The 26817-nt window shown below is 40.1% G+C and overlaps 1 protein-coding gene across 9 annotated transcripts in view; it reads left to right on the top strand.

Annotated features, from left to right (window-relative positions):
- The window catches only part of anchor (integral membrane protein GPR155 homolog anchor), a 131614-nt gene that overhangs the window by 64809 nt on the left and 39988 nt on the right, over positions 1-26817 (top strand). For all 9 annotated transcript variants that reach the window (XM_071663733.1, XM_071663725.1, XM_071663726.1 and 6 more), the window contains 6 exons: positions 2128-2234; positions 5347-5544; positions 10254-10375; positions 10820-10985; positions 17874-18029; positions 22446-22545. In XM_071663733.1, the coding sequence (XP_071519834.1) occupies positions 2128-2234; positions 5347-5544; positions 10254-10375; positions 10820-10985; positions 17874-18029; positions 22446-22545 (849 nt within the window). The remainder of the gene's footprint in view (positions 1-2127; positions 2235-5346; positions 5545-10253; positions 10376-10819; positions 10986-17873; positions 18030-22445; positions 22546-26817) is intronic.

The raw sequence follows: 26817 nt of genomic DNA, 5'->3' as shown, positions 1-26817 counted from the left end.
TGGAAATAAAGATTGAATGATAAAGACAGAGACAGCAGGAGCTTCCCAAAAAAGGGGAGGGGGTGTGGCTCACTGGAGCAGAAGCTTTCACAATGACGCTGTATACTGCAGTTCTATACAAGTAAGTCTAAACAAAATGGGGGCTGAACCCACCTGCTTTTCAGAGTGGGGGGCTGCAGCAGCAGCAGCAGCAACAAGCCCCACGCCCACCCACCTGCCAGTGAAAGAGGATTTATATGTCTCACCATTACTTGCAATGTATGTGTGACATTATGTCATCACCCGTGTGTTTGCCTTTCTCTGAATACATTTTTTTAGTAATAAGTAGGGAATAGTACCTAATAGAAATAACAAATGTGTACCATAGTTCATTTTGTTGAGGTGATCAACTGATTATATTCTGGAACACACTGTAGCATGAATTTGTATGTTCATTAAGAAATAATTTTTATGCAGTTGCATTCACTTAGGACTGCTGAATAATGGAAAGGTCCTATTCATAGTATGTGATGTATTAGGTTGATTAGATTTTTTTATGTAACTCATGTTCGGACATTTAGCAATGCAAGAGTATCCTGATCAGACTTCTTTGCATGTATCCTCTTCCTGGGTGAGATCAAAGTAGATGGTCCAGGCAAGCTGTATTCCCACCATTCATGCTGTAGCAACTGATTACCTCATGATCAGTACACAAATCAGAATACAGGCAAATTCATGTCTCCTCTACTGACAAAATAGCGTTAGTGAAACACCTTATTACACAGCTCGAAGTTTCAAGCTTTGTCATCTTCTTTAAAAATGTTACTGTTACCAACTTTAAAAGGAATTGTTGCCCTTACAAATCTCTTGTGGCCTCATATTAATGTATTTGGGTTACACTGATTATTCCAGGGGAGGCTGTAAATGATTTGAACTTGCTCACTTTGTCAGTTTAATCCTATTTGGTCTCATCTTGACTCATCACCTAAACAGGCTTTTGCTTAAATCCCTTATCTTTTCTTTTTAGTATATGTGTTGAGAATGGAATTTTTGTCTTCACTTTTTAGCAGTTCTTAGAGAAAACTATAAAGAATTCATAAAACCTTTTACAAGCAAATCCAAGAGATTGGAACACATGGCTGCAATGAAAGGTTGAAAGAACTTGAACTATACTGTCATTGTACAAAAATATTCACATTATTGAAGGAAAAGAGCAGTTTTATCAACAAGAATTTTGTGGAACAAAATGGCACCAAAAAGAAATATATTATTATATTATTTATTATACTTTGTCGCTGTCTCCCGCGTTTGCGAGGTAGCGCAAGGAAACAGACGAAAGAAATGGCCCAACCCCCCCCCATACACATGTATATTCATACGTCCACACACGCAAATATACATACCTACACAGCTTTCCATGGTTTACCCCAGACGCTTCACATGCCCTGCTTCAATCCACTGACAGCACGTCAACCCTGGTATACCACATCGCTCCAATTCACTCTATTCCTTGCCCTCCTTTCACCCTCCTGCATGTTCAGGCCCCGATCACACAAAATCTTTTTCACTCCATCTTTCCACCTCCAATTTGGTCTCCCTCTTCTCCTTGTTCCCTCCACCTCCGACACATATATCCTCTCGGTCAATCTTTCCTCACTCATCCTCTCCATGTGCCCAAAAAGAAATATATTCAAGAGCATTTCAAAGTTGTACCCAAAGAAATAAAAGATATGCAAGGAGTGAGCACTGAAACCCTAAAGAAAATACTAGACAGATAGCTAGAAACATTTGTAAATGAGCCCAAGATTGACAGCTATGGAATGTGTATAGTGGCAGAGAGTAACAGTACAACGAAGCAAGCAGTCTTTTTGGTGAGTTCAGCTTGGTAGCCTTGTGTCATGGTGAAATTTTGTTAGTACTTTGTTGCTTCCAATCTCCATTCAATTTTTCTCTGAACCTTCTCCATTTTTCTCTAATTTCAGTGCTTTAGATTTTTTTTTCGTTCCTTACTTGTCTTTTGCTTTATTTCTTAAAAGTGATAGTTAAGGTTTGTGTATGCATGCTTTTGTATACAACTAATCAAATCCAAATCATCTCACTTCTCTTTCTGGGCACCTGAGTAAAATGTCTTTCATTTTTTACTTCCAGTTGCAGCACTCTATGGCAAAAGTCACCCAGAGTTTGCTTTGTATCTCTACTTAGTTGCACCAATCTCCCTTGTGTTACTCAACCCTATTGGCTTCATCTTAATGGAGGTAAGGTAAAAGTTGATTTAATTTAATTTTTTTTTCTCTAAACCTTATCAGTGTCTACTTCATATTATTTTATACAAGTATAAATCACACCGTTCTCCAGTCTCATATGTCAGTATGTTGATAAAACCCCAGGACTTAAAATATATATTATTTTTTATACTTGATCTCCATTTCCCACGTCAGTGACGTAGCACCAGGAAACAGATAAAGAAAGACCCATCCTCTCATATACATACATATATACGTACATGCTCATACATTTACGTATACATACATATACATGTATGGGCAGATTAGAAAGGGTAGTAAATGGTGGGATGAAGAAGTAAGACTATTAGTGAAAGAGAAGAGAGGGCATTTGGATGATTTTTGCAGGGAAATAATGCAAATGACTAGGGAATGTATAAAAGAAAGAGGCAAGAGGTCAAGAGAAAGGTGGAAGAAGTGAAAAAGAGGGCAAATGAGAGTTGGGGTGAGAGAGTATCATTAAATTTTAGGGAGAATAAAAAGATGTTTTGGAAGGAGGTGAATAAAGTGCATAAGACAAGGGAACAAATGGGAACTTCAGTGAAGGTAGCTAATGGGGATGTGATAACAAGTAGTGGTGATGTGAGGAGATGGAGTGAGTATTTTGAAGGTTTGTTGAATATTTGATGATAGAGTGGCAGATATAGGGTGTTTTGGTCGAGGTGGTGTGCAAAGTGAGAGGGTTAGGGAGAATGATTTGGTAAACAGAGAAGAGGTAGTAAAAGCTTTGCGGAAGATGAAAGCCGGCAAAGCGGTGGGTTTGGATGGTATTGCAGTGGAATTTATTAAAAAAGGGGGTGACTGTATTGTTGACTGGCTGGTAAGGTTATTTAATGTATGCGTGACTCATGGTGAGGTGCCTGAGGATTGGTGGAATGCTTGCATAGTGCCATTGTACAAAAGCAAAGGGGATAAAAGTGAGTGCTCAAATTACAGAGGTATAAGTTTGTTGAGTGTTCCTGGTAAATTATATGGGAGGGTATTGATTGAGAGGTGAAGGCATGTACAGAGCATCAGATTGGGGAAGAGCAGTGTGGTTTCAGAAGTGGTAGAGGATGTGTGGATCAGGTGTTTGCTTTAAAGAATCTATGTGAGAGATACTTAGAAAAGCAAATGGATTTGTATGTTGCATTGGCTACTCACCCAACCTATGACTCACTTCACTTCCATGGTTCCATTTACCCCCATGTCCACTCCCAGGTATGTAAATTACTTTTCTCTTCCATGGTTCCATTTGCCCCCAAGTCCACTCCCAGGTATCTGAATCTTTTCCTCCAATTTTTCTCTCCTCAAACTCACACCCCAACTAATCTGTCCCTCTACCTTGCTAATCCTAATAACCTTGCTTTCATTCACATTTACTTTCAACTTTCTTTCACACACTTCTCCAAACTCAGTCACCAACTTTTACAGTTTCTCACTTGAATCTGCCTTCATATCTGTCATCATTGGGAAACCACTTGTGAGATTCAGGTGTGTAACCAAGGGTTGAAATATCCTTAAGCATTCCCTTGTTGTAGTAACATCAAATGAACTTTGATGGCCATCAATCCTCGAGCAGTTTTTTCCTCCTTGCTGACGAATGTCATTGGTGACATTTTTTCAGTATAAACCAGCCTCATCCATATTGCTGCAAACACACATTGTAAGGTATAACCACCTACATTAATCATCTCTAAATGCATGTGAAATACCAGGTAAATGCAAGACAACTGTAGTGAGAAAATGTGTTGGACTACAAATGTTTTGATTACTGAACAAGCCCCCACCAGCCTATGTGATGTGAATGCATTTTGCCAGTTGGTTGGATATAAATCAAACTATTTTACCTTGATATCATTTGAATATGCATGATTAGTATGTAGCTATCTAACAATATCTTGATATATTTATCATTAAAAGAAGACTGCTTAATGCATTAAAACTGTAAAAGTAAAGAATTAGTAAGACTCACAGATTTGGTTTTCAACGTGAGTTTCTGACCAGTGTCATACCTCATAAGCACCTCAAATTTAAAGTCAAGAAAGATAGCCTTACATTCTCTACTTCAAAGTACCTTTGATTATCCTTCTGGACATATTGAATTGTATCCTCTTACTTTAGGTGCACTAGATAATGGAGTAGGAGTACTCATTAATGTATTTTGATTGTGGCAGGATACAAACTGAATAGTTTTGTGCCATGACTTTATGAAAATACAATATTTCTGATATATGCATAGTTACCCCTAAATATGCTCATATATTTATGGAAATAATGCCCTTAGACATTGAAAGTGTAAAGCTAACTATTTTCTTGGTTTATAATTTATCCTGTCAAGTACATTGTACCTTAATTCTAAAATGCTGCAAGTCAAAATATCACCAGTCAAGGTTCTGGTATTATGTGATTTTTGATGTTGTTGTTTGATTTAGGAGAGGGAATGTATTGAGAACCATAGAAATGTAAAAACAGTTAATGAAATAAGAAAATAAAACATGAAAATTATAAATGATTGAAAACATTTTCATGCAGTCATTTCTAACCTGCCTCAACCTGTTTCACCTTAGGGCTGATGAGTGTGTAGACCCTCAGGAACATGAGTGTTTGGATACCATGATCTACATAAGGCTCATGGTACTAAAGAAGTCTTTCAATGAATGCAGGAGCTCTAATGATGGGCTGAGGGTTACAGGTTTACTTATCATGGTGAGAAGAGTTAAGGGTGACCTGATTCCAACCTTCATGTTTCTAAATTTGTTGAACTATGTCTAATATGAATAGTTCTTCATGAGATGCAATGTTGGAGTAACCAGAGATAAAAAGAAGCAAATCAAAATTCTTTTTAGAAAGGGCATGAAGAAGCACTGCTTTAGTGTAAGGGTGATGGATGGTTGTAATAGATTAAGGAAACTAAATGTCGGTATTTTAGCATAATATATGTGCACCTCACAGGAGTCAAGAAGCTAGCCATTTCCAGTAAGTGGGACCACAGCTTGAAGTGTAGTAGTATTGTGTTTTTGTGTTAGTGAGATAAGTACAAGACATTATTGTTGTTAATGGAGTAGGTCTGTGAATTGTTAACATGAAAAATCTCTTACTGTAGATCGGAAAACGTCGCAAGAGTAACCAGGATAGCGATGATAATTCCAGCTCTCAGTCTATGGATAGTGGATGTCGTTTGGTTCTTCATATCCTTCGTGATGTCCTCTTGAATCCCATAGTACTTATGACAACCCTTGGTATTTTGGGTAATTTTATCTTCAATCACAAGCTTCCAAATATCTTGGAGGGTATTTTGAAGGTGAGTACAAACAGGCAGGTGATGAAGGTAGTTCATTTTAACCAAGAGGTAAGGTACAAGGAAGGTAACAGAAAGAGACATATTTAAGAACATTTATTTCAAGTGAGTGGAGAGATTATGAAAATATTGGAAGAATAATGAAATGTTATTGTTTGCATTTGTTTTACCATGATAGAATGATTCCTCTGGCTCTGAATAGGACAAAGAATGAAAGTGAATAGCTTTATATATGAAATAGAATTGGTTGTGGAGTTATGAAAAGTATTTTGTGAAGATCACGAATGACATAGCAGTGATTTGGTAGAACAGACATGGAGGGATATGGACTTCATTCCAGGGTTTTACCACCAATTAACTGTAGATGGAGAAAATTTTTTTAGATGGAGGTATGGTGTGCATTTACTTCTGATATAGAAAAGTTATATTTTATAATGATTTGGTACAGAGATGTAAAAGGGAGGGTATGCATTGGGAACAAGGTTATGCAAAAGACATACAGGAGATTACTTGTGACAGGATGCATTATAAGGTTACTACAAGTACCTGACAAGAGTTTGCAATGATGGCAAAGTTAGAGGATAGTGCTCAACACTGGACATGTGTTGAGTAATGCTGTTTCTCATAATTACCTCTCATCTCATCATTTGTCTCCCTCAATGTGTAAATCTTTTTTAATGGGAGCTACTCTGTTGGTGTAGTTGTCAGTTCAGTGTGGAGAGAGCAGTTCAAAGAACAGATCGGAGATGAAATGTAGAACTAAGGGTCAAGAGAATGCAAAATAGGTATGGGAAGAGAAAGATGTTATGCAAGAAATATTGCACAAGAGGAGGGAATAAAGGCATTGTAACAACAGTAAGGCAGGGCATGTGGTTGTAGCGATGAGCAAGGTCATGAAGAATGTGTTGAAATTTTAGTTTAATTAGATTTGGAAAGTGTTTATGGCATCAAGGAAGAGTTTTCATATGCCTTATGATTGGAAAAAGATGTTACCTCATGACCCCTTTTGCAGTGTCTTCAGCAGATCAAAAGCTGTGCTGTATTTAATAGTAGGGACATGATGGACTCATTTGAAGGATAAATTGTTTTATTGAGACTATTCTATTTCATTAATTGACCATGATACAGCCTTGCTAAAGGTGACTTTTCACATGCTCAAATGGTGGAGTTTGATATCACCAGGTAGAAAGTGTGATGCAAGAATTATACATGTACAATCGTTGATAATTTAATCAGCAGAGTAAGAGGTAGGGCTGTGATTGTTCTTTTTAAGAGAATCTCAGAACATCTGTTCACTGAAGATCAAAATAGAGGTAGGAATTTAAGTGGGTGTGTAGATCAGATTTCTACTCTTGAAGTTGGTAGGCAGCCACTGACCAGAGAGGTATAATAAGGTAATTACCCACCTGGGTATTGCGAAGGTTAGTGATAACTATGTAGTGAGCCAGCACTTCACTTGTAGTCAGGTTGCACTTTTTTGACTCAGGTAATTGTTATTTCTTTATGCCTCATCTGCACATGCACTGCTCCTATTCAGCTCACAAACATACATCTCTCCTCCTCACAAATAGCAGGTGACAACAGTTAACTCATACTTCTCATTCTTCACCTCTGTAGATTTTCCTGCTGTGAGCATTTTATGGTAGCCCTGCCTTCTAGCAAAATGGTAGAAGCAGTAGAGAGAATTAGTTGGGAGGAACATTAGACAGGAGCTTTAGGTAGAAACATTACATAGTAGTTGGTAGGTGCTTCAGCTGGGAGCATTAGGTAGGATAATAGGTTTTAACATTAGGGTAAGAATGTTAGGTAGAAGTAGTTGTTAGTAATGTTAGGTAGGAGCATCTGAAAACACTGCACTAGATTGCCCTCTCCCTTTGGCCTTTTAAGGGTAAGGCAGGTAAGGCACCAAAGGCTAAAAAGTGTCACTGGACCTAAACAGTTATGGAGACTCTTTTGCCATGGCCACCCCCCTTAAGGAGTTCCCAAAGGGAATGGGCATCAGAGATATGATAGATAGATAAAATTCCATCAAAAACAGAAAACTTATGCATGATATAGGATTTAGTAAGGGCTCATGACAAAACTGATATAAAAGTATTTGGGGAAGTTTTGATTTTCAGTGGTGTACATGGAAGACCATTAGATGGTGTGCAAGTGAGTATTTTGAATTGTGTGTGGGAGGGCATCAGGATCGTGTAATGTGACAATGGAATTTTAATGTTTTCATGGATTGGGTGTTTTGCTAGTTGAGAGTGATGGAGGGATTACTGTGGTTTGCTGAACCATGATAGAATATAACAGCAGCACTTACAGATATTGGATGCTATTGATGCTCTTCTCATAGTTGAATCAGAGGAGCTGTTGAATGAATAGTGGGTTGTTTTGATATATTGATGAACTGGGAGTTGTAAGTAAATGTTAAAGCTTTTTTTTTTTTTTTTTTTTTTTTTTTTTTTTTTTTTTTGCCGCTGTCTCCTGCGTTTGCGAGGTAGCGCAAGGAAACAGACGAAAGAAATGGCCCAACCCACCCCCATACACATGTATATACATACATCCACACACGCAAATATACATACCTACACAGCTTTCCATGGTTTACCCCAGACGCTTCACATGCCTTGATTCAATCCACTGACAGCACGTCAACCCCGGTATACCACATCGCTCCAATTCACTCTATTCCTTGCCCTCCTTTCACCCTCCTGCATGTCCAGGCCCCGATCACACAAAATCTTTTTCACTCCATCTTTCCACCTCCAATTTGGTCTCCCTCTTCTCCTCGTTCCCTCCACCTCCGACACTTATATCCTCTTGGTCAATCTTTCCTCACTCATTCTCTCCATGTGCCCAAACCATTTCAAAACACCCTCTTCTGCTCTCTCAATCACGCTCTTTTTATTTCCACACATCTCTCTTACCCTTATGTTACTTACTCGATCAAACCACCTCACACCACACATTGTCCTCAAACATCTCATTTCCAGCACATCCATCCTCCTGCGCACAACTCTATCCATAGCCCACGCCTCGCAACCATACAACATTGTTGGAACCACTATTCCTTCAAACATACCCATTTTTGCTTTCCGAGATAATGTTCTCAACTTCCACACATTCTTCAAGGCTCCCAGAATTTTCGCCCCCTCCCCCACCCTATGATCCACTTCCGCTTCCATGGTTCCATCCGCTGCCAGATCCACTCCCAGATATCTAAAACACTTCACTTCCTCCAGTTTTTCTCCATTCAAACTCACCTCCCAATTGACTTGACCCTCAACCCTACTGTACCTAATAACCTTGCTCTTATTCACATTTACTCTTAACTTTCTTCTTTCACACACTTTACCAAACTCAGTCACCAGCTTCTGCAGTTTCTCACATGAATCAGCCACCAGCGCTGTATCATCAGCGAACAACAACTGACTCACTTCCCAAGCTCTCTCATCCCCAACAGACTTCATACTTGCCCCTCTTTCCAAAACTCTTGCATTCACCTCCCTAACAACCCCATCCATAAACAAATTAAACAACCATGGAGACATCACACACCCCTGCCGCAAACCTACATTCACTGAGAACCAATCACTTTCCTCTCTTCCTACACGTACACATGCCTTACATCCTCGATAAAAACTTTTCACTGCTTCTAACAACTTGCCTCCCACACCATATATTCTTAATACCTTCCACAGAGCATCTCTATCAACTCTATCATATGCCTTCTCCAGATCCGTGTATTTTAAAATGAAGGGTAGTTGCATTAGAGTATGTTTAATTGGTAGTGAGTATAGGTAATTAGGTAATTGGGTTGGCGATCAAATTTGAGGTGCATTTAGATCTCTGGTTGATGATGTTTTAATTGTAGAATTTGTAAGAATCTTGCATGACAAAGTGCATATGTCCATTGACTTCCTTGTCTTAATCCAGATTCCATTATCCCTCTTGTCTTAACATGGAGTCAGTTGTTCAACTTTTCTTAACACAAAGTCCATTGTCCAGCTTTTCTTAACACAAGATTCATTGGCCTCCTTGTCTCAACACAGAGTCATCATTGATGAATGAATATGAATACTTCTTATTCTTAAGTTCAGAGTGCAACAATAGAGTTTAATAACTTGCTAATTGTAATTGGAATTAGGGAATAAGATTAGATAAGAAAAATCATATTAGGATATGTGTCAGGAAGAACTCATTAAGATTACACATAAATGAAAGCTTTATAAGATTAATGGCCATATAGGATACACAGAGATAAAGATGAATGAAGAAGATATGTCTTATCATACAGGTAGTAAGAAGTCATTAGGACTACACATAAATTAAAGCTTTATAAGAATTTGTGGCCATATTCATTGACAGATCTGTAATTCCACTTTTTGACTCGGGGAACAGACTTATCACTGTAACATCCACACTATCTTGGAAACCCCACATTACAGAAATAGCAGGAGGGTGTGAGGCATGCATATGATAGAGAAAATTGGAGCAACATTCTGTCATTGGTCTAAACCAGGGCATATTAAACAGTCACTGGAAACCTTGGAAAGGTCTGTGAAGCTTAGACTGCCTTTTGGATAGAGGGCTCTGGTTCAGTTCATCATACATAATAAAGAGTAGATGTGAGCAAATGAAGCTGTTCTAATATATATTAGAAAGATACTTAGTATTTGTGTGGCCCTATATCATAACTGATTCATCTCTCTCTTTTGCAGGTCTTTGGTCAGGCCTTCTCAGCAGCAGCACTCTTCCTCCTTGGTTTACGGATGGTTGGCAAAGTTCAGACACTTAGGGGTTCTGGCCTAGTTCTTCCTGGGATTCTCATTGCTACAAAAACGTGAGTTGCTGGCTGGCAAACACATCAGTAACCATTCTGTAATTGCTGACCTACCACACTTACTCTTCAGACACAGCTTGCTAAATACTAAAATTTAATTAGACCCAGACTCAACAGAATTAGATCCAGTGAACCTTGACATACAGGGTTTTTAATTACACCTTCAGACATTTAGACTTACCCATCTTTACCCTCACAGAAACTGGCCTCATATTGTGTTAATTTAATTGTACCAACTTTTCATTCATTTTCTTTTGGAAGTAGTTTTAGATTCTCATTCCTCTGCTTTCCTACTTTTAATTTTTTTAATAATTCAGGTTGCCATGTTTTTGTAAGTTTTTGTTACAAACTTTTTTGCATATTTTTTGGTTTAGTTCTTGGTAAAGAGACTAGAAATACTTTCCATCTACTCTTTTTTTTTATATTTTGATTTTTTTCCTATAGGTTGATCCTGCCACTAGTCACTCGAGAGATTATAAGTCTACTTCACCCTGGGAATACTGCCAATGAGACAGCCAACTATAGTAACTATGGCTTCCTCTATGGCACTTTCCCCACAGCTCCTGGTGTCTTTGTTTTTGCCACCCAGTATAATGTTGCTGTTGATCTGGTAAGTTGCATGACCATATACCATTTGTTTGGCATTAACACTTCATGCAGTGTATGGCATGCTTGCAATATCTTATTCTATTCCAGGATTTCCTCCAGAGCTGTAAAAATTTGCCTACTTTTCAACAGTTTGATATTTCGGCTTTATTCATTTTTATATCCCTGGAGCTAGGGGAGAAAGAATACTGCTCCTGTATTCCCTGTGTGTCATAGAAAGCAACTAAAAGGAGTGGGAGTGGGGGCTGGAAGTCCTCTCTTCCATTTTCCAAAAAAAAGGAACAGAAAAGGAGGGCCAACTGAGGATTTTTCCCTCAAAGGCTGTTCCTTACGCTTCCTTGCTATCATGATAATGGCGAATACATATAAAAAAATTATTCATTTTTGTTGAAAATGTTACTGATAACTTCATTCATTCTTTTTCTTATTCCAACCTCCCTTCTTGAGCTCAAATTGCTTTTTCACCAAACACCTACATTGCAACTTCCTTATCTGAGCTTGCAAAATCAAAATGGTGAGAGGCATTCATTGGATAGAATGAATTGGAGGAATATGGTATGTTATATGTGACAATCAAAGATTGAATATGTGCAGTTGAAGCAGTTGTTTCTTCCTTTTGCTGCTTCACTTAAGTGGAAAAGGCATTTAAGTGTGAAAAATAACTTTCTGACCTCATATATGTATATTTCCAGACTTTCATCATTATAATGAACTCTTATCAGCTCTCTCTTGCTGAATCTTCATGATTATATTCAGTTCTTTACCCAGCATTTGGACGATTTTTGCAGGGAAATGATGCAAATGACTGGGAGATGTATAAAAGAAAAAGGCAGGAGGTCAAGAGAAAAGTGCAAGAGGTGAAAAAGAGGGCAAGTGAGAGATGGGGTGAGAGAGTATCATTAAATTTTTAGGGAGAATAGAAAGATGTTTTGGAAGGAGGTAAATAAAGTGCGTAAGACAAGGGAACAAATGGGAACTTAAGTGAAGGGGGCTAATGGGGAAGTGATAATAAGTAGTGGTGATGTGAGAAGGAGATGGAGTGAGTATTTTGAAGGTTTGTTGAATGTTTTTGATAATAGAGTGGTGGATATAGGGTGTTTTGGTTGAGGTGGTGTGCAAAGTGAGAGGATTAGGGAAAATGATTTGGTAAACAGAGAAGAGGTAGTAAAAGCATTGCGGAAGATGAAAGCCAGCAAGGCAGCGGGTTTGGATGGTATTGCAGTGGAATTTATTAAAAAAGGGGGTGACTGTATTGCTGACTGGTTGGTAAGGCTATTTAATGTATGTATGATTCATGGTGAGGTGCCTGAGGATTGGCGGAATGCTTGCATAGTGCCATTGTACAAAGGCAAAGGGGATAAGAGTGAGTGCTCAAATTACAGAGGTATAAGTTTGTTGAGTATTCATGGTAAATTATTTGGGAGGGTATTGATTGAGAGGGTGAAGGGATATACAGAACATCAGGTTTGGGAAGAGCAGTATGGTTTCAGAAATGGTAGAGGATGTGTGGATCAGGTGTTTGCTTTGAAGAATGTATGTGAGAAATACTTAGAAAAGCAAATGGATTTGTATGTAGCATTTATGGATCTAGAGAAGGCATATGATAGAGTTGATAGAGATGCTCTGTGGAAGGTATTAAGAATATATGGTGTGGGAGGCAAGATGTTAGAAGCAGTGAAAAGTTTTTATCAAGGATGTAAGGCATGTGTACGTGTAGGAAGAGAGGAAAGTGATTGGTTCTCAGTGAATGTAGATTTGCGGCAGGGGTGTGTGATGTCTCCATGGTTGTTTGATTTGTTTATGGATGGGGTTGTTAGGGAGGTGAATGCAAGAGTTTTGGAAAGAGGGGCAAGTATGCAGTCTGTTGTGGATGAGAGAGCTTGGGAAGTGAGTCAGTTGTTGTTTGCTGATGATACAGCGCTGGTGGCTGATTCATGTGAGAAACTGCAGAAGCTGGTGACTGAGTTTGGTAAAGTGTGTGAAAGAAGAAAGTTGAGAGTGAATGTGAATAAAAGCAAGGTTATTAGGTACAGTAGGATTGAGGGTCAAGTCAATTGGGAGGTAAGTTTGAATGGAGAAAAACTGGAGGAAGTGAAGTGTTTTAGATATCTGGGAGTGGATCTGGCAGCGGATGGAACCATGGAAGCGGAAGTGAATCGTAGGGTGGGGGAGGGGGCGAAAATTCTGGGAGCCTTGAAGAATGTGTGGAAGTCGAGAACATTATCTCGGAAAGCAAAAATGGGTATGTTTGAAGGAATAGTGGTTCCAACAATGTTGTATGGTTGCGAGGCGTGGGCTATGGATAGAGTTGTGCGCAGGAGGATGGATGTGCTGGAAATGAGATGTTTGAGGACAATGTGTGGTGTGAGGTGGTTTGATCGAGTAAGTAACGTAAGGGTAAGAGAGATGTGTGGAAATAAAAAGAGCGTGGTTGAGAGAGCAGAAGAGGGTGTTTTGAAATGGTTTGGGCACATGGAGAGAATGAGTGAGGAAAGATTGACCAAGAGGATATATGTGTCGGAGGTGGAGGGAACGAGGAGAAGAGGGAGACCAAATTGGAGTGGAAAGATGGAGTGAAAAAGACTTTGTGTGATCGGGGCCTGAACATGCAGGAGGGTGAAAGGAGGGCAAGGAATAGAGTGAATTGGAGCGATGTGGTATACCGGGGTTGACGTGCTGTCAGTGGATTGAATCAAGGCATGTGAAGCGTCTGGGGTAAACCATGGAAAGCTGTGTAGGTATGTATATTTGCGTGTGTGGACGTATGTATATACATGTGTATGGGGGTGGGCTGGGCCATTTCTTTCGTCTGTTTCCTTGCGCTACCTCGCAAACGCGGGAGACCGGCAAAAAAAAAAAAAAATATGTGTACATTGAGATGTATAGGTATGTATATTTGCGTGTGTGGATGTGTATGTATATACATGTGTATGTGGGCGGGTTGGGCCATTCTCTCGTCTGTTTCCTTGCGCTACCTCGCTAACGCGGGAGACAGCGACAAAGCAAAATAAATAAATAAATAAATATTATTATTAGGAGAGATAGGTAGCATGTTTAAGGAAAGGAACCTGGATGTTTTGGCTCTGAGTGAAATGGAGCTCTAGGGTAAAGGAGAAGAGTGGCTTGGGAATGTCTTGGGAGTAAAGTCAGGGGATGGTGAGAGCACAAGAGCAAAGGAAGGAGTAGCACTCCTCTTGAAGCAGTTTTGGGAATATGTGATATAGTGTAAGAAAGTAAACTCAAGATTGATTTAGGTACAACTGAAAGTGGATGGAGAGAGATGGGTGATTATTGGTGCCTATGCACTTGGTCATGAGAAGAAAGATCATGAGGGGCAAGTGTTTTGGGAGCAGCTGAGTGAGTGTGTTAGCAGCTTTGATCCACGAGACTGGGTTACAGAGATGGGTGATTTGAATGCAAAGGTGAGTAATGTGGCAGTTGATGGTATAATTGGTGTACATGGGGTGTTCAGTGTTGTAAATGGAAATGGTGAAGAGCTTGTGGATTTGTGTACTGAAAAAGGACTGGTGATTGGGAATACCTGGTTTAAAAAGAGAGATATACATAAGTATACTTATATTAGTAGGAGAGATAGCCTGAGAGTGTTATTGGATTACATGTTAATTGATAGGTGTGTGAAAGAGACTTTTGGATGTTAATATGCTGAGAGGGGCAGCTGGAGGGATGTCTGATCACTATCTTGTGGAGGCGGTAGGTGAAGATTTGTAGAGGTTTTCAGAAAAGAAGAGAGACTGTCGGGAGAAGAGAGTGGTAAGTGAGCTTGGGAAGGAGACTTGTGTGAGGAAGTAAACCATGGAAAGGTCTGTGGGGCCTGGATGTGGAAAGGGAGCTGTGGTTTTGGTGCATTACACATGACAGCTAGAGACCGAGTGTGAACAAATGTGGCCTTTTTTTGTCTATTCCTGGCGGCTACCTCACTATTTTATGTGTGGCTGAGGTGGTGACAGGAATTGATGAAGGCAGCAAATATGAATATGTACATGTGTTTATATGCATATATGTGTATGTATTTGTAGTATATGTTGAAATGTATATGTATGTATATGTTGAAATTTTTTTTTTTTTTTTTTTTTTGCTTTGTCGCTGTCTCCCGCGTTTGCGAGGTAGCGCAAGGAAACAGACGAAAGAAATGGCCCAACCCACCCCCATACACATGTATATACATGTATATACATACATATGTATATACATATGTATGTATATGTGTCACCAGCTTCTGCAGTTTCTCACATGAATCAGCCACCAGCGCTGTATCATCAGCGAACAACAACTGACTCACTTCCCAAGCTCTCTCATCCCCAACAGACTGAGTTTGGTAAAGTGTGTGGAAGAAGAAAGTTGAGAGTAAATGTGAATAAGAGCAAGGTTATTAGGTACAGTAGGGGTGAGGGTCAAGTCAATTGGGAGGTGAGTTTGAATGGAGAAAAACTGGAGGAAGTGAAGTGTTTTAGATATCTGGGAGTGGATCTGTCAGCGGATGGAACCATGGAAGCGGAAGTGGATCATAGGGTGGGGGAGGGGGCGAAAATTTTGGGAGCCTTGAAAAATGTGTGGAAGTCGAGAACATTATCTCGGAAAGCAAAAATGGGTATGTTTGAGGGAATAGTGGTTCCAACAATGTTGTATGGTTGCGAGGCGTGGGCTATGGATAGAGATGTGCGCAGGAGGATGGATGTGCTGGAAATGAGATGTTTGAGGACAATGTGTGGTGTGAGGTGGTTTGATCGAGTAAGTAACGTAAGGGTAAGAGAGATGTGTGGAAATAAAAAGAGCGTGGTTGAGAGAGCAGAAGAGGGTGTTTTGAAATGGTTTGGGCACATGGAGAGAATGAGTGAGGAGAGATTGAACAAGAGGATATATGTGTCGGAGGTGGAGGGAACGAGGAGAAGAGGGAGACCAAATTGGAGGTGGAAAGATGGAGTGAAAAAGATTTTGTGTGATCGGGGCCTGAACATGCAGGAGGGTGAAAGGAGGGCAAGAAATAGAGTGAATTGGAGTCATGTGGTATACAGGGGTTGACGTGCTGTCAGTGGATTGAAGCAAGGCATGTGAAGCGTCTGGGGTAAACCATGGAAAGCTGTGTAGGCATGTATATTTGCGTGTGTGGACGTGTGTATGTACATGTGTATGGGGGGGGGGGGTTGGGCCATTTCTTTCGTCTGTTTCCTTGCGCTACCTCGCAAACGCGGGAGACAGCGACAAAGTATAAAAAAAAAAAAAAAAAAAAAAATGTATATGTGTGTGTGTGGGCGTTTATGTGGGTGTGTTTGGCCATTCCTTGTCTGTTTCCTTGCACTATCTCACTAACACGGGAGATGACGATTAAGTATGATAATGAATAAAAAGTAATTATTTTTATTATTATACTTGATCGCCAGGGAACATGAAATACAGCCCATCCACTCATATGCACACACACACACACACAACACAGTTGTTGTTCGCTGATGATACAGCGCTGGTGGCTGATTCATGTGAGAAACTGCAGAAGCTGGTGACTGAGTTTGGTTAAGTGTGTGAAAGAAGAAAGTTAAGAGTAAATGTGAATAAGAGCAAGGTTATTAGGTACAGTAGGGTTGAGGGTCAAGTCAGTTGGGAGGTAAGTTTGAATGGAGAAAAACTGAGGAGGTAAAGTGTTTTAGATATATGGGAGTGGATCTGGCAGCGGATGGAACCATGGAAGCGGAAGTGGATCATAGGGTGGGGGAGGGGGCGAAAATCCTGGGAGCCTTGAAGAATGTGTGGAAGTCGAGAACATTATCTCAGAAAGCAAAAATGGGTATGTTTGAAGGAATAGTGGTTCCAACAATGTTGTACGGTTGCGAGGCGTGGGCTATGGATAGAGTTGTGCGCAGGAGGATGGATGTGCTGGAAATGAGATGTTTGAGGACAATGTGTGGTGTGAGGTGGTTTGATCGAGTAAGTAACGTAAGGGTAAGAGAGATGTGTGGAAGTAAAAAGAGCGTGGTTGAGAGAGCAGAAGAGGTTGTTTTGAAACGGTTTGGGCACATGGAGAGAATGAGTGAGGAAAGATTGACCAAGAGGATATATGTGTCGGAGGTGGAGGGAACGAGAAGTGGGAGACCAAATTGGAGGTGGAAAGATGGAGTGAAAAAGATTTTGTGTGATCGGGGCCTGAACATGCAGGAGGGTGAAAGGAGGGCAAGGAATAGAGTGAACTGGATTGATGTGGTATACCGGGGTTGACGTGCTGTCAGTGGATTGAATCAGGGCATGTGAAGCGTCTGGGGTAAACCATGGAAAGCTGTGTAGGTATGTATATTTGCGTGTGTGGACGTATGTATATACATGTGTATGGGGGTGGGTTGGGCCATTTCTCTCCTTTATTCTCATCCTGGTTGCATCCATACACTTTCAGACATTCCAGCCCAAGTCTTTGAGGAGGAATCCTAATTTGTGTTTTTCATTTGTTTCTGTTTTTGAAAAGTTACAGTGTAAGGGGTTACCAGCCCCTCACATTTGTCCGGCTTAGTGCTTCTCTCAACATGCAGGAGATACTTGGGTAGCCTTCTTTTTCTCGTGTCTGTATGGATATATTTATGAAAATTTGAAATTCTGTCTGTTTATGTGGTTTAGTTTTTTAGATCAAATAAGTAATCTTACTCACTAGAAAGAGTTTTGAATAGTAAACGGAATGCTTAAGAAAGTAGTTCTTAGTCAAATGTAAAACTTGAAGATATTTATTGGTCAACATGTATGCTTATAAGTATGGACATGTTTAGGTACTGAGATTAATACCTTTTATTGATGTATGAAAAATTTATCCATTACTCTTTTTCATATTTTAGTAACTGTTTTGATATCCCTTGTTTTTTATGTATATGATAATGATTAGACATCACTTTAACAGATGGCAAGTGCAATGGTTGCCTGCACCTTCTTGTCGGCTCCCTTAATGTTTGTGTCAGCCAAGATGGTAACCCTTGTTAGAATCAACCCACTGGATTACGTGAAGGAACTGGAATCCATTCTCTTCAATGTCAGCATTATTGGACTTACTTGCACAGTATGTATGTCTGTCTAACTATCTATATCTTTGATTCCTGTTCCCTTTGGGAACTCCCTTAAGGGGGTGGTTACGGTGAAAGAGTCTCCATAACTGAACTCCATTTCTCCTTATCGATAACCTTTAGTGCCTCTCCTTTAATAGGCCACTGGCAGAAGACAACTCTAATACACTATTTTCAGAGGCTCCTACCTAATGTTAGTACCATCTAATACTACTTATGTGTCTATGTAATGTTTCAGCCTCATGTTTCAACCTAATACTACTACTACATGCTCCCACCTAATGTTCTTACCTACTATTTCTATCTAATGTTCTTACCTACTATTTCTACCTAATGTGCCTGTCTAATGTTCCTACCTACTACTTCTGTCTATTGATTCTACCATTTTGCCAAAAGGCAGGGCTTGTGCATAGCACTCACCACAGGAAAATCTAGAGTTGAATTAGTTATGGGATTTAAGTGTTGTCAGGTGTCATATGTGACAAGGTGAGATTTTATGTAAGTGGACAGAATACCAGTAGTCCACTTGTGGGTGAGATGGAAATAAAAGACAGCTACCTTGGTCAGAGGATTGCATCTTGCCAACCACTGACGTGCTAGCTTATTTTGCAATTGTCGTGAAACCCTCCCAATGCCCAAGTGGGTAGGGCCAGTAATACTTCCTGGGTCATTGGCTACCTACTGACTACTACTTATAGTATGTATATGTGATTAACATCTTTACATTATTTAGAATCTAGTTGTTTTTGATATGTAGAATGAAATGAAATTAGTTTTTGTTGTTGTCAGTGTTGTAGGTCATTTGTTCGCTGTAGTTGTTTGAAGTCTTATTAACATCCTTTAAATAGAATCAAATGATGACACAGACTTTTGGATATGCAGATGCCTATGGGACCATGGTACTTGAATGTTAAGGTGTTCGAATTAGTGTTTGAATAAGTATAATCTGAACTTCGCTGCAAGAAGTAATGAAAGACCTCTTTAGGGGCCATTTCTTTGATGATTTACATCTTGCTGTGCTCATTTGGGTATTGCAGTGTGCCTTGTATCCTTTCCTTGCCTTAAGACTGAATGCATGATGACAAAATTGAATCTTCAAGTGATATCACCCAAGTACAAATTCTAATGGTGAATAAAGCCCCTCCCTAGACTTTGTTTCCTATCTACCCATCACTCAGGATGTGAGAATGAAGTAGCCCCTCTGTTTGGTAGTATTTACAGTTTCATGTGGGCTCAGGATCCAGGAAATTAATACTTCCTCCACTACTAATCTATTCCTAAAAATTTGGGATAATGAAACTAACCTGAATATTAGGCATTTTTATAATTGTAATGCTGTTATTATTCATTAGATAAAAAATAAAAGGAAACATAGTATTAACTGTATAAAAGGGATATCTTCATTTATTCTTATACTGTTTTTATTCGTTAGACTATGTTTTGAATACAGTGATAATTGTATAGTTTACTACAGTGACTTACCATAACTTTAGACATTTTTACCAATCATGTATTTACCTCCCTCACCACCCCATCCATAAAAAGATTGAACAACCATGGTGACATCACACCCTTTGCAGCTGACCGACCTTCACTGGGAACCAATCACTCCTCTCTTCCTACTCGTACATAGGCCTTGCTCTCTTGATAAAAACTTTGCTTCTAGCAGCTTACCTCCAACAACACAAATTCTTAAGATCTTCCTCAAAGCATCTCTATCAACCCTATCATATGCCTTTTCCAGATCCATAAGTGCCACATAGAAATCCATTTGTTTTTTCTAAGTATTTCTCACACAAATTCTTCAAAGGAAACACTTGATCCATGCATCCTCCTCCACTTCTGAAACCACACTGCTCCTCCCCAGTCTGATGCTCTGCACATGCCTTCACCCCCTCATCAGTATACTCAACAAATTTATGCCTCTGTAGTTTGAACACTCACCTTTATCTTTTTTGCCTTTACACAGTGGCACTATACATGTATTCCTCCAATTCTCAGGCACTTCACCATTATCCATACATACATTGAATATGGGGAGGTGATAACAAGTAGTGGTGATGTGAGAAGGAGATGGAGTGAGTATTTTGAAGGTTTGTTGAATGTGTTTGATGATAGAGTGGCAGATATAGGGTGTTTTGGTCGAGGTGGTGTGCAAAGTGAGAGGGTTTGGGAAAATGATTTGGTAAACAGAGAAGAGGTAGTAAAAGCTTTGCGGAAGATGAAAGCCGGCAAGGCAGCAGGTTTGGATGGTATTGCAGTGGAATTTATTAAAAAAGGGGGTGACTGTATTGTTGACTGGTTGGTAAGGTTATTTAAAGTATGTATGACTCATGGTGAGGTGCCTGAGGATTGGCGGAATGCGTGCATAGTGCCATTGTACAAAGGCAAAGGGGATAAGAGTGAGTGCTCAAATTACAGAGGTATAAGTTTGTTGAGTATTCCTGGTAAATTATATGGGAGGGTATTGATTGAGAGGGTGAAGGCATGTACAGAGCATCAGATTGGGGAAGAGCAGTGTGGTTTCAGAAGTGGTAGAGGATGTGTGGATCAGGTGTTTGCTTTGAAGAATGTATGTGAGAAATACTTAGAAAAGCAAATGGATTTGTATGTAGCATTTATGGATCTGGAGAAGGCATATGATAGAGTTGATAGAGATGCTCTGTGGAAGGTATTAAGAATATATGGTGTGGGAGGCAAGTTGTTAGAAGCAGTGAAAAGTTTTTATCGAGGATGTAAGGCATGTGTACGTGTAGGAAGAGAGGAAAGTGATTGGTTCTCAGTGAATGTAGGTTTGCGGCAGGGGTGTGTGATGTCTCCATGGTTGTTTAATTTGTTTATGGATGGGGTTGTTAGGGAGGTGAATGCAAGAGTTTTGGAAAGAGGGGCAAGTATGAAGTCTGTTGGGGATGAGAGAGCTTGGGAAGTGAGTCAGTTGTTGTTCGCTGATGATACAGCGCTGGTGGCTGATTCATGTGAGAAACTGCAGAAGCTGGTGACTGAGTTAGGTAAAGTGTGTGAAAGAAGAAAGTTAAGAGTAAATGTGAATAAGAGCAAGGTTATTAGGTACAGTAGGGTTGAGGGTCAAGTCAATTGGGAGGTGAGTTTGAATGGAGAAAAACTGGAGGAAGTGAAGTGTTTTAGATATCTGGGAGTGGATCTGGCAGCGGATGGAACCATGGAAGCGGAAGTGGATCATAGGGTGGGGGAGGGGGCGAAAATTCTGGGAGCCTTGAAGAATGTGTGGAAGTCGAGAACATTATCTCGGAAAGCAAAAATGGGTATGTTTGAAGGAATAGTGGTTTCAACAATGTTGTATGGTTGCGAGGCGTTGGCTATGGATAGAGTTGTGCGCAGGAGGATGGATGTGCTGGAAATGAGATGTTTGAGGACAATGTGTGGTGTGAGGTGGTTTGATCGAGTAAGTAACGTAAGGGTAAGAGAGATGTGTGGAAATAAAAAGAGCGTGGTTGAGAGAGCAGAAGAGGGTGTTTTGAAATGGTTCGGGCACATGGAGAGAATGAGTGAGGAAAGATTGACCAAGAGGATATATGTGTCGGAGGTGGAGGGAACGAGGAGAAGAGGGAGACCAAATTGGAGGTGGAAAGATGGAGTGAAGAAGATTTTGTGTGATCGGGGCCTGAACATGCAGGAGGGAGAAAGGAGGGCAAGGAATAGAGTGAATTGGAGCGATGTGGTATACCGGGGTTGACGTGCTGTCAGTGGATTGAATTGGGGCATGTGAAGCGTCTGGGGTAAACCATGGAAAGCTGTGTAGGTATGTATATTTGCGTGTGTGGACGTATGTATATACATGTGTATGGGGGTGGGTTGGGCCATTTCTTTCATCTGTTTCCTTGCGCTACCTCGCAAACGCGGGAGACAGCGGCAAAAAAAAAAAGAAAAAAAAAGAAAAAAAAACATTGAATATCTTTCCCAACTAGTCAGTAACACAGCCACCCCCTTTCTTAATGAATTCAACTGCAATACCATCCAATCTTTCCGTCTTGCTGGATTTCATCTCCTTGCTCTGTCACTACCTGTTATCACTTCCCCTTTCGCTCTCTTCACCAATGTCCCCATTTTTTCTTGTCTCACACATTATTTACCTCCTTCCACATAATTATTAAACAACCATGACATCATACACCTGCTGTCTTATCCCACATCATTCTAAATTACCCTCTCCTCTACTTGTTTTCAAATGTGTCTTGCAATACTCTCATTTTAGATACTCTCCAGCTGATATATTAGTTTTCCTTGTGCTCTCTATCCATTGAATATTTACAGTCTGTTCATATCTCTTTCATATGGATATTTTATGTTGTTTTTGCTGGAACTATTGTAGCTTTTTAGACTTTGTTAAAGTATTACAGTGTTTGTGTATATGATCCTTAATGCTTTTTTTTCAGATTTGGGTTTTAACAGTGTTCATCTTGAGCCGGAAGTGGAGGAAAATTCCACACTTTGTAACTTTGTGCTTGGCTGTATCGCAAGGTGTGGCTTGTATAGGTAAGTCATTGGATGCTTTTATAGATTGAAAATTGATTGGTTTTAGTGATCTTTGTATTGAACAGTAAAGTAATTCAGGCAGAAATTATGAAAGGAATGATTGTGATGGTAGGGGAAAAGGGGAGAAAGAATACTGCTCACATATCTCCTGCATTTTTTAAAAGGGTTAGGAGCAGGGTCTGGTAATCCTCCTAACATGTATTATGTTTGAAAAGGAGGAACTGAGGAAGGAGCCAAGTGAGGATTTTACCCTCTGAGACATGGTTTTCTATGTTCTCAATGCTGTCTCACTTGAGTGGGAAATAGTGAACATATATGAAATAGATAAAGAAAAAAGGTATAGACGTATATTTCCACAAGTTTTTCTCTCAGAATGAATTCACAGTATCATTCATATACTTTTCAAAGGAAACACGTGGTTCTCACACCTGCTATGTTTCCTTAAGCTACCGTACTCTCTTAGCCATACATTCTGTGATGCCACTAACTTCTCTTACATCAGTCTCCCAAACACTTTACCAGGTATTCTCATGAAACTTATTTTTGTATTATGCAAGAATTCACTTTTGTCTTTGATGCCCGTTGTAGGGCCCCTTTTTGTGATTCTTTGCAAGCCTCGAGTACTTCATTATGGGACTTGTGTAAGTTGAAAAAAAGCTGATTAACCAATAATGCTGTAATTGGGAAAAAAAAAAAGTGCATCTGTTCCTGTGCATTCCACATTTCAAAAGTGAAGGCTGTCACTACTCCTGTTTACACTGTAAATTTACCATGGCTCATTCACTCCACTTGCCACCCCATTCCAAACACACCACGTCAGCCAACATATTTTTTTTTTTTTTTTTTTTTTTATACTTTGTCGCTGTCTGCGTTTGGAGGTAGCGCAAAGGGGAAAAAAGAAAAAAAGGCCCCAACCCCCCCCATCAAGTAAAAAAAAATACGTCCCCCACGCAAAAAAAAATACTACACAGCTTTCCTGGTTTCCCCCGCGCTTCACAGCCTTGATCAAACCCCGGGCAGCCGTCAACCCCGGGATCCATGCTCCAATTATCTATTCCCGCCCCCCTTTCTCCTCCCGCTGTTAGGCCCGATCCAAAAAAATCTTTTTCATCCATCTTTTCCCCTCCCAATTTTGGGTTCCCCCTTTCCCCGTTTCCTCCCGCAATTACCTTTGGTAATCTTTCCCCATCATTCTCTATGTGCCAAACCACTTTAAAACCCTTTGCTTCTAACCCGTTTTTTATTCCCCAATTTCTCTTACCCTTAGTTTTCATGATCAAACCCCTAACCACAATTGCCCCAAAATCTCATTTCCCGACATCCATCCCCTGCGAAAAAATTTTTTTCCCTAGCCCAGCCTCGCCCAAAAACATTTTGGAAAAACTATTCTTCAACATCCCTTTTTGTTTCCCGGGAAAGTTTTCGATTAATTTTAAGGCCCCAGAATTTGCCCCTCCCCCCCCCTTATCCACTTCCCCTTCCATGGTTCATCCCCTGCGAAACATCCAGATTCTAAAACTTTCCCTTTCCCCCAGTTTTTCTCCCTTCCCAAAAATACCCCAATTTTTGCCCTTACCTATGTACCTAAAAAACCTTGCTTTATTTTAAATTTATTTAACTTTTTTTCACATTTTTTCCAAATCAGCCCGCTTTTGCAGTTTCTAATGAATACCAACCGGCTGTACTCAGGAAAAAAGACCCCTTCCCCAAGCTTTACCCCCAACAGACTTTACTTGCCCCTTTTCCCAAAAACTTTGATTACCTCTTAAAAACCCACCCTAAACAAATTAAACCCCCATGGAGACATCACCCCCCTGCCGAAAAACTACTTTCACTGGAAAACCCAATCATTTCCTTCTTTCACGTCACATGCCTTAATCCTCGTAAAAACTTTTATGTTTTTTAAAACTCTTCCTCCCAACATATTTTTTAAATTTTTTCCCAGGCATTTTCAACTCTATCAACCCTTCCCCGATCCAAAAATCTAAACAAAAACCATTTGTTTTCTAAGTATTTTACTGCATTCTTAAAAGAAAAAACCCCCTGATCCAAAACCCCTCTAATTTAAAACCCACATGTTTCCACACATCTCTCTTACCCTTACGTTACTCACTCGATCAAACCACCTCACACCACACATTGTCCTCAAACATCTCATTTCCAGCACATCCATCCTCCTGCGCACAACTCTATCCATAGCCCACGCCTCGCAACCATACAACATTGTTGGAACCACTATTCCTTCAAACATACCCATTTTAGCTTTCCGGATAATGTTCTCGACTTCCACACATTCTTCAAGGCCCCCAGAATTTTCGCCCCTCCCCCACCCTATATCCACTTCCGCTTCCATGGTTCCATCCGCTGCCAGATCCACTCCCAGATATCTAAAACACTTCACTTCCTCCAGTTTTTCTCCATTCAAACTCACCTCCCAATTGACTTGACCCTCAACCCTACTGTACCTAATAACCTTGCTCTTATTCACATTTACTCTTAACTTTCTTCTTCCACACACTTTACCAAACTCAGTCACCAGCTTCTGCAGTTTCTCACATGAATCAGCCACCAGCGCTGTATCATCAGCGAACAACAACTGACTCACTTCCCAAGCTCTCTCATCCCCAACAGACTTCATACTTGCCCCTCTTTCCAAAACTCTTGCATTTACCTCCTTAACAACCCCATCCATAAACAAATTAAACAACCATGGAGACATCACACACCCCTGCCGCAAACCTACATTCACTGAGAACCAATCACTTTCCTCTCTTCCTACACGTACACATGCCTTACATCCTCGATAAAAACTTTTCACTGCTTCTAACAACTTTCCTCCCACACCATATATTCTTAATACCTTCCACAGAGCATCTCTATCAACTCTATCATATGCCTTCTCCAGATCCATAAATGCTACATACAAATCCATTTGCTTTTCTAAGTATTTCTCACATGCATTCTTCAAAGCAAACACCTGATCCACACATCCTCTACCACTTCTGAAACCACACTGCTCTTCCCCAATCTGATGCTCTGTACATGCCTTCACCCTCTCAATCAATACCCTCCCATATAATTTACCAGGAATACTCAACAAACTTATACCTCTGTAATTTGAGCACTCACTCTTATCCCCTTTGCCTTTGTACAATGGCATTATGCACGCATTCCGCCAATCCTCAGGCACCTCACCATGAGTCATACATACATTAAATAACCTTACCAACCAGTCAACAATACAGTCACCCCCTTTTTTAATAAATTCCACTGCAATACCATCCAAACCTGCTGCCTTGCCGGCTTTCATCTTCCGCAAAGCTTTCACTACCTCTTCTCTGTTTACCAAATCATTTTCCCTAACCCTCTCACTTTGCACACCACCTCGACCAAAACACCCTATATCTGCCACTCTATCATCAAACACATTCAACAAACCTTCAAAATACTCACTCCATCTCCTTCTCACATCACCACTACTTGTTATCACCTCCCCATTTGCGCCCTTCACTGAAGTTCCCATTTGCTCCCTTGTCTTACGCACTTTATTTACCTCCTTCCAGAACATCTTTTTATTCTCCCTAAAATTTAATGATACTCTCTCACCCCAACTCTCATTTGCCCTTTTTTTCACCTCTTGCACCTTTCTCTTGACCTGTCTCTTTCTTTTATACATCTCCCACTCAATTTCATATGATCTGTCATATTCAGTTGTCCAAAATAATACTCAGTCCATTTCTTTTTTACCTCTTCTTTGTCTGTTACTATAACCCCAGCTGCTCCCATCATTGTTGCTCTCATTTGTTTTCTTATTTTCCTCATGCTAATCACCTGCTAAAACGTATTCCTGTTCCATCCTAAGATCATCATCACTTCTTCATCCCATCACTTGATATGCTCTTTTTATTTGTCATTCATACTTTTCTCTTGACCTGCTACCTCTTTCTCTTTTACTCTCAGTCACTTGCACACCTTCGTTATGGTTAGTGTCCATACTCCTCTCTTTTCTCTTTCACTATCAATTTTACTTCCTCTGCCATGTAAGCACTCCTGCTGTAAATACCTTCTATTCCCCTCCCATTCCCAGTGTTTCATTTATGCCTCTCTTCACTTATCTCTTGCGTTATATCTGCCCTCAGGCCTCTTCTAAGCTCTCTCACCACTTTCACACACATCGTTTCCTCTTTTCCTAAAACCACTCTATTTTCGCACTTACCGTGACCCTGCTTAGTCATATGTTCTTGACACTAACATGGGAAATGGTCATTATTT

Source organism: Panulirus ornatus, chromosome 7 (genome assembly GCF_036320965.1).
Source record: "Panulirus ornatus isolate Po-2019 chromosome 7, ASM3632096v1, whole genome shotgun sequence".
NCBI classification, from domain to species: Eukaryota; Metazoa; Arthropoda; class Malacostraca; order Decapoda; family Palinuridae; genus Panulirus; species Panulirus ornatus.
This window is presented reverse-complemented; position numbering and strand designations above follow the sequence as displayed.